Source organism: Diorhabda carinulata, chromosome 4 (assembly GCF_026250575.1).
Source record: "Diorhabda carinulata isolate Delta chromosome 4, icDioCari1.1, whole genome shotgun sequence".
In the NCBI taxonomy this organism is placed as follows: domain Eukaryota; kingdom Metazoa; phylum Arthropoda; class Insecta; order Coleoptera; family Chrysomelidae; genus Diorhabda; species Diorhabda carinulata.
In genome coordinates this window covers 13708153-13716576 of record NC_079463.1, presented here as the reverse complement: position 1 = coordinate 13716576, position 8424 = coordinate 13708153, and the positions used below count along the sequence as shown (strand labels likewise).

The window sequence follows — 8424 nt, the reverse complement described above, 5'->3', positions numbered from 1 at the left end:
CAGATGATGTCAACATCAGAAACAGCTGTTATGTATAAACGTCAAACAAACCTTTTAAAAATTTTATTGATTGTGCCCATTTTAGGAATATATAATAATGTCGGTAAATGAAAGGTACTTGCCCTTATTCTAACCAAAAATCACCAGAATTAAAATGCTTAAACTGTTTTTTGTAGAGTCCATGAAGAAATAGAAGCATTAGAAGCAATTTTAATGGATGATATATCAATTATTTACGACTCACAGTATGTTCATGTTTAATGGCATTAAAACAATTTGAATTATTTATTGTAATTTCAGAGGTCGTCCAGAACTAATTAAATCCACTATATTCCCTTCAACTGCAAACGAAGTAAACAAACAGTATGTTTGCGTGACGCTCGAAGTAAATCTTCCCGAAGAATATCCTGATTGTGAACCAAACGTTAAACTTAGAAGTCCTCGCGGTTTAGACGACTCAACAATTAATGATATTTACAAAGCTATCGCTGAGAAATGTAAGGAATATCTTGGTCAACCAGTTATATTTGAATTGATTGAGGTAATGCTGCTACTTTAATATATCAGGGAAACTTTTTCTTGTAAAACTAATAGTTACTGAAATGTTTACAATAGAATTGTAGATTCCTCTTTCCTTCTTTTTCATATACCATAAACCAAATGTTATAAATGTTTGTTATAAGTCTTATTTTGTAGGACGATATTAGTACTCTAAACTTTGAAATTGTCAAAAATCTAAATGATTTCTAAATCCATTTGTTTTTAAATTGGGTGGCCAAAGTCAGACAATACAGTTACATTACTTTGGCCAAACATTATTTTATTTAGAAAACTTAAAGTCAGGGATATGAGTGACTTTGATTGCCAAATAGGTTTGTGTTATTTTTTTAAATTTTTGGGTTTATAAGCATAGCATTCTCCTTATAATAAAAGGAACAAAATGTTTTATAATGATTTTAATTGCAAAATAGAAGAACATTCTTTAGAAAACAAATATAGAAATAACATTGACATTCATTGGATAAAAAAGTTAAATGAAGTAATATTCTTTGGTAAAAAATAAGAAATTTTAAAATCTAGCTAAGAATAGCCTAAGAGGAGTATCTTTCAATTTCCAGTACCTTGAAGAAACCTCTCTTAAATGAAATAAGTCTCTCATGACCTACAAAGTCTCTTTTATATACCAAATAACATCGTTTGGTGTGGGCCATTTCCATTGACCATCCACTAGATGCAAGAGATTTTATTTTGTATTGCTTCACTTTTTCCTGAATAATTTCTATGAAATAAAAATAGAACAAACTTCCGGATTTTGAGTTCAATGTTATACCCAGTTCTTGTACTGTCTTGTATGTCTTCGTTTTCACCTTCAAGTTCTCTCAAGTCCTGGTCTTCTTCCATTTGAAAGGAAATATTAACAGAACTATTGGACTCGCTAGATATCGTCCTAGTTTTTTTGGTAGGGCAAGAAGAGATATTTTTCTGAGCATAAATAGGACCGCAACTGATTGTTTTGAATGTTGCCAATTGAAATGCTTCTTCCAGCTATTACATTGACTTTTTTTTCTTTGGTGTTTGTTCTCTTGGGCTGGCGAATCTTCTTCTAAGTGGTCTATGACGAAGGTACTGACATTTAATTGGACGTTAGGGTCGAGATTTTCATTTGATATTATTGCTCCAGTGTTTTCACTCTGTTAATACGATAAATTCCTGCTTTTTCAAATCCACTTTCAAAATTTTCCCTGACTGGTTCCAATAATCAATCAATCAATCTATCAATAATTTAAGCAGACAAACTAATTTTTGCTCAACTTCATACAAATTTTACTTTTCAGTATTTATCAAAACATATTTTGATAAAGTCTGAAAGTAGTCAAAACGTTAAATTTTTATCTGTATTTCAAAAATTACATAAAAAAACTAATTTTATAACAGAAGAGACCTAAAGTCACGACGACTTAAAAACATAAATATTTAGATATAGAGTATATTGTGTTTCAATTTTTTTATAGCTCATCAGGGAAAGCTTGACTGAAAGTAACTTGCCAACCTGTCAGTGTGCGGTTTGTTTGTATGGTTTTGTTGAAGGAGACAATTTTACAAAAACTGAATGCTTTCACTACTTTCATTCCTATTGTTTATATAATCACGTCATTACAACTAAGAGACATTATCAAGAAGAGCAAGACAAGTTACCAGCTTGGCAAAAATGCACTAAAGGATTTCAGGTATTGTTTTACCAATTATATTAAATATTATACTAAAAATCTAAGATCCAACAAATTATGTATTTATCAGAAATTTGGACTTTGGTATCAAGCCACTTTTTTAATCGAAGAAAACTGCCGAGAGGAGTTATTTACATATTTTGAGCTATTTAGATTGATTGTCTCGTTCAAATGGTGCTTTACAGATATTTTCAAATTTTGGTTTACAATTCTAGGGAAATTTCATAAGATTTTCATTTTCTTGCATATAATTTTTGTTATTGATAAAGTTGCTAGTGATGTTTTTTTCAACTAATATTTTCTAAGTTCAGAATTCTTACAATTCAGTACTTCCACATAAAAATGCCAATTTCATAGCATATTTCATCATCCACTGTTTTTCCATGACAGATGCCAATAGTTTCAGTGTTCTCTTTTCAGAACAAAGTTGAGAATGAAATATATAGGGGTAGATCTATTAATTCACGACGAAAGTATGCGCATTAGGGTCGACGATTTTGATGCTGATTTTTTCCTCGAAAGTATACCTAACAAGGACGCGATCCTGAAAATTTTAGCGCGACATGTACAAATCTGATCGCTGGATAATTTTTTTAATTTATAAAAAAAGTAAGTTTGTCACTAATTTTCATAAATTTTTATCTCTCAAAGACTCCTGTCCAGCGGCATTTTCCTTAGTAAGACTTCTACTTTTATGTAAAAAATAGATATTAGGTCTAAACTTATATCAGGCTTAGCTAATAGCTGCTAACTAAACATCTGTTTTGGTTAAATTTTACCTATTTATTAAACACTATTATATGTACCGTATTTGAAGTTGATAATTGATTAGCAGCTAATATCTTTTGTCATTTTATTGGAATCTTTTCAGCATAATTGCTCCGATTTTATATAGCTCTAGCTATTTAAAACCAAACAAATTTTTAAAAACCTCTGTTTTTAAATAGGTAGAACTTTTTTCTCCAAACTTCGATTTGTTTCATACTCACAAGAAACATGCTTTTTTCTGTCCTCAAGAATCCCTGAAAACTGGATTTAGGAAAATGAGCTTGTATTTGAGCTATAAATTTTCTGATATTGGCTATAAAAAAAATTTACATGTTGACGAGTGAGATATCAATATGTATTTTTCGAAATCAATAAAGTGAAATATTAATGGATCTGCCGTAGTATTGGAATTATTTTTGGCAAAAGAATTTTGGCGTCTACTGGCTGTTACTAGGTCGAGCCGTCGTGTCGTGGGAGAGGGAAGATGACACATTCTAGACTCAGTTGGTTCTGAACTCGCGCTAAACTCTGTTGGTGTTAGCTAAGGTGCTTGAATTTCATGAGAACTCTAAAAACGGCGAGGAAACATTTACCGCGAGTGAAGGATGGCTGGACAGATGGAAGAAGAGGTATGGAGTAAGGCAGCTAAATATTAGTGGTCAGAAGCTATCAGCAGACTCATCTGAAATTGCGGATTTCAAATGAAAATGGAATAAATTGTGTTCAGAGAAGGACTAACTTCTGTTCAAATTTTCTCCTACCTTATAAAACCTTGGCAGCCAAATCCGAGAGGACTGCTCCTAACGCGTGTTTCGATAACCAAGTTATCGTCTTCAGGAGTTTTTTCCGCTGGAATTCATTTTCGCGGGAGAAGGTTTATTGGTGGAAAAATTTAGTACAAAACAATAGCAGTAAACAGCAAAATTATTAGATTTCAATCTCTGAAGACAATAACTTGGTTATCGAAAAGCACGTTAGACAGTGTAATTGTGAGTGTTTGTGTAGTGGTGGTGTAAACAGTGTATTGAGTATGAATATTCAGAAGAAATTCCAGAAATTCCAACTTATGTCCGATTCTGGCTACAGCTAATGCTTGTGGCTCATTGAAGCTGAGCCCGCTGCTTATTGGAAAGGCAGAAAATCTTAGAGCCTTTAAAATGTAAAAGTCGACTACCTGCCAACAAGGTACTGTAACCAAAGGAGTGCATGGGTGGACAGCCCGATATTCAGTGATTGGTTTTACAACGAATTTGTACCTGTGACTGAAGAGTTCTTGATAAATAACCAGTATTCCAGGAAAGCTGTTCCACTATTGAATAATGCGTCATCGCACCCTGATGTCCAAGAACTGTGCAGTAGTGGAATTAAGGCAATCTTTCTATCCCATAATATAACTTCGCTTATACAACCTGTAGACCAATGGGTTCTAGAAGCGATGAAAAGGATCTACCGGCGAAGGCTTCACCAGATGTTGATTTTAAAGTTAGACGAAGGAAACACTGTTAAGGATGCCTTAAAACAAGTCACATTAAAAGATGTGTCGTACTGGATTGCTTCAGCGTGGGATGAGGTAAAAACAACCACCGTTCAAAAGTCGTGGAAAAATTTATTTGGCCTAGACGTACCATGTAAAAAAGCGCCAGAACCCGAGAATGTGAGTGATTTAGTCGAAATAGCGAATGAGTTACCCGTTGAAGATCAAATCAACAGCGAAGACATTCGTGATTGGTGCGATCAAGTTGTTCAGGGGGAGATTACCGACGAGGAAATCATCGATAGGGTAACCGCTGCTAAGGACAGTGAAGGAGATGACATTATGAACGAGATAACTCCCAAAATATCATACACCGACGGACTGAAGGCGATCGATGCTATTCTTGCTTTCACAGAGCAACAAGAAGAGTGTACGCCACACGACATTCTGTCTATACAGCGTTGGCACAACATTGCATCGTCCAAGCGAGGGAAGATGTTATCTCAGAAGACGATCAATAACTTTTTGGCGAAATAACCTATGTTTCCACTTGCTTACAGGTGTGTAGTTGTGATTATCATATGCTTTTGCTTCCATTAAACCAGTTTTGTAACCTTTCACGGGGTTTTACATCTTTTTTACCATAACCGAACTTAACCTTCCGATTATCCAAGTTTTCCCGTATCCGAGGTGGTCCCGGCCCCAATTACTTTGGATAATCGGGAGTCTACTGTACTAAAAGCTGCGTTCTGATTGACCAGCACCTTCGGAAAATAAGGAAGCTCTTTTCTCTTCTGTGATTTTTTACACAAACTATATTTGTTCTAGTACTTTCGTTTGATTAGTTGAAGTGGAATTTCTAAAACAGTTGGTTATATTGATATCTACGACACTGTTTACACTACCCCCACAGCAACACTCCCAATTATACTGTCTGACCTGCGTTTCGAAAACTAAGTTAACGTCTTCAGAGATTGAAAGTAAAATGTTTACCTTCAGTATTATTATTGTCACCAGATAAGAGAATGTCAAGTTTCACCTATTACACTCACATTTAAATTTTCCAGGGGAAGCGTTCTCATCAAGATTTCAAGATTTTTCAAGAGTCCTTAGGGATTTTGGGATGAAAATATATATTAGGGAATTACTGTGGGTCTATAATATAAGAGATTTTAACTATCAAATATCAAAATATATGTAAGAAGCTCTCTTCTGAGACTTTGTTTTTATAGTTTGGCTATTTTTACTCTATTTGTCTGCTTGGTCGTTAAAACTTCAAAACCAAATTTGAAATTATCTTCCCTGATAAGCAGGGCGGAAAGATGAATCTCCTAATTTCCTACATCCAAAAGCGTTCTTTTGGCAAAAAGATGTGCCCAAAACACAATTGAGAGATATCAATATTTCAAAACATGATTTCCTGCAATTACCGCGACAAGTATTGAAATATATCTCTAAAGAATATCACGTCCAACTTTTTTATGAAATCGACATTCCTTATGTTTCTCATAAATAAAAAAGAGGCATAATCTGCGGACCTGTTTTGATGTTATTACATATCATTAGAACGGCGTAACAATCTCTCGTCAGCTTCATTTCAAAGGTGATAAGTAGATTTCATATTTTAAAGCATTGGCGAAATCTCCTATATCACCATATTCAATTCATATTATCATCGACTACAGCTACACTATACCTGACAGATGATTTGCAATTGGAAGTGAAGATGACGCCAGATAGCGTCTACTGGGAAAGGTTTAACTATGTGAACCAAATAGAAGCGCTTGCTAGTGTTGAAAAGAGTCTGTAGTAGTTACGCCGCTCTGAATAGACGCAAAAACGTCGAAACTAGTCAGTGGCTATAACCTTTTTATGCATATATATTTAAAAAGGTTATTTATAATTTTTTTACACTTTAGGCAAGCTGTCCAGTTTGTAGGGAATCAATAAACTGTGATGTTGAAGAACTGAAGACAGCTCTTCCTCCTAAAGATTTAGAAAACGCTCAAAATTTCCAAGTTACCAGTGATCTAAAAATATTACAAGAAAGTATGCGGCAATTATTTTCTTACCAAAAAAGCAAGGGCGGTATCATTGACATTGAAGCAGAAGAGAACAAGTTGTTGTTGATTACCGATTCTGGTGAAGATGGATCCGGTGATACTACTGAGGTAAGAACCATTTATTCATATTATTCATAAGTTTATCGATCTATTTCCTTCATTTCTTATAACTATAATTCTCGATTTTTCTAATAAATCAATTAGTAATACGCATTTAATTAACAATTTCTGGTGTAGTACAATAAATGACGTTCCAGTTATTCATATGATCACTTTTAAAACTACCCTTCCACTATAAACCTTTGTGTGAAACTTTCAGAATAAAATATTAATTCAACTTCTCCTTGGTTCCTTTGAAAGTTTTTCCACGACAAAATGTTGATTAAAACTTGAAATTATTTTTTTCTCAATATTTACGCAATAACGAAAATAGTTTTCTTTTTCTTATTATCCATAATCCCCCTTTATTTCAATTTTCTATTTTCAGATCTCTATCCATCATCCTATGACCAATATATGTTTTCCATCTTAGCGTTGGTTGTCCGTCTTCTCCCTGGAGGCTCCCATTTCACTATTCGTTCTGGTATTCTATGGACATGACCATACCATTGCAGTGTTCTGTCCTCTACTTCCTTTGCTATTGAGCATTCTACTTCCATTCGTTGCTATATTTTTGCATCATTTTAGTTGTCAGTTTTTCTGACTTGTTGTTACCTCCTCCTATGATCCAAATCCAATTATTTTCATTTTATTTCTTCTTGTTGTTCTGTATTTTGCTCTGAAATATTCTCTTTTTTCTTATATTTAATCAGAGTGTTGGTACAGTCCCCTACTCTCAGGTCTTTATCCATCATCGTATGATCAATATATGTTTACCATCTTAGAGTTGGTTGTCCTCTACCACTTCTTCCTGGAGGCTCCTCAGATACTAAAGATAAACTCTGAAACGCGCGTCAGTGTGATTATTAGTACGGATATAGTGGCTAGTGTGTTCAATATGAACATAGCCAACGGTTCCAGAAATTCCAACTGAACTTATCGAGTTGTTTATGAAGATTTTTTTCCTGGGGTGGAGAGGAAAGTTCTATCAGCTTATACTGATAACGATTTCTCGCATGCACTAAAACTTACTCCATATAAGTCTCGGTGAGCCTGTAATCCCCCGCGTAAACCGCCGTCGGGCAACAGCAAATTTGCTCTTTCTTCTTCATTACTTCCCTGTATTCTCCAATCAATGCTGGTTGGTTGAAGGTTTAGGATGATAAGTTGGACTCTCCTTTGTTTTCTATGTCGTCCTCGGCATCAATGTAGGGAGCTTTCTGTTACCTAGCCTGGTGCTTTGCATTTTGCGTTAGTTATGACACGTCTTACTTCGTTCTTAGCGATGCAGATTCTGATAAACTCTCATGGCATTTAATTTATATTCAGAGCTAAGCACTGCTTTGACCAAGATCTCAGGTTTGATGCCACGATTCTTCTTTATAAAGGTATTACAAGGCGACTATACATTTTTGCAATAGAAAATGTTACATTATTATTGAAATTCTGTAATTATCCGATCCTATTTTTTTTAATATTTTTAATCTTATATATTTAATCATATTTACCAAAATTTTTTAATTTCAGGACCCAGGACCTAGTGATGGCGTTTTGGAGCCAGATGTAATCCAAAGGGGTCAAAGATATGAGTGCAGAATGAATTCTGTTTTCAGTAACAGATGACTAAGGCGCCCATTCAACTACCGGTTTTCGCATAATCTAAATGTCATTCTCCAATATTTATCTAATCATAGATGTGTTTTATAGAATCGATTAGTCTCGGACTTTTATTTATTTATTGTTTGTTTTTTAATTTTAATATTACTTTTAGTAAATATGTTGAAAACTAAAA

General features: G+C 34.2%; 1 protein-coding gene across 1 annotated transcript; it reads left to right on the top strand.

Annotated features, from left to right (window-relative positions):
- Window positions 1-2: 2 nt before the first annotated feature.
- Window positions 3-8424, top strand: LOC130892251 (E3 ubiquitin-protein ligase RNF25). Its single transcript, XM_057797530.1, has 6 exons — window positions 3-114; window positions 177-245; window positions 301-541; window positions 2013-2228; window positions 6390-6641; window positions 8160-8424. The coding sequence occupies exons 1-6, from the start codon at window positions 98-100 to the stop codon at window positions 8253-8255; spliced, it is 891 nt and encodes a 296-aa protein (XP_057653513.1). The 5' UTR covers window positions 3-97; the 3' UTR covers window positions 8256-8424.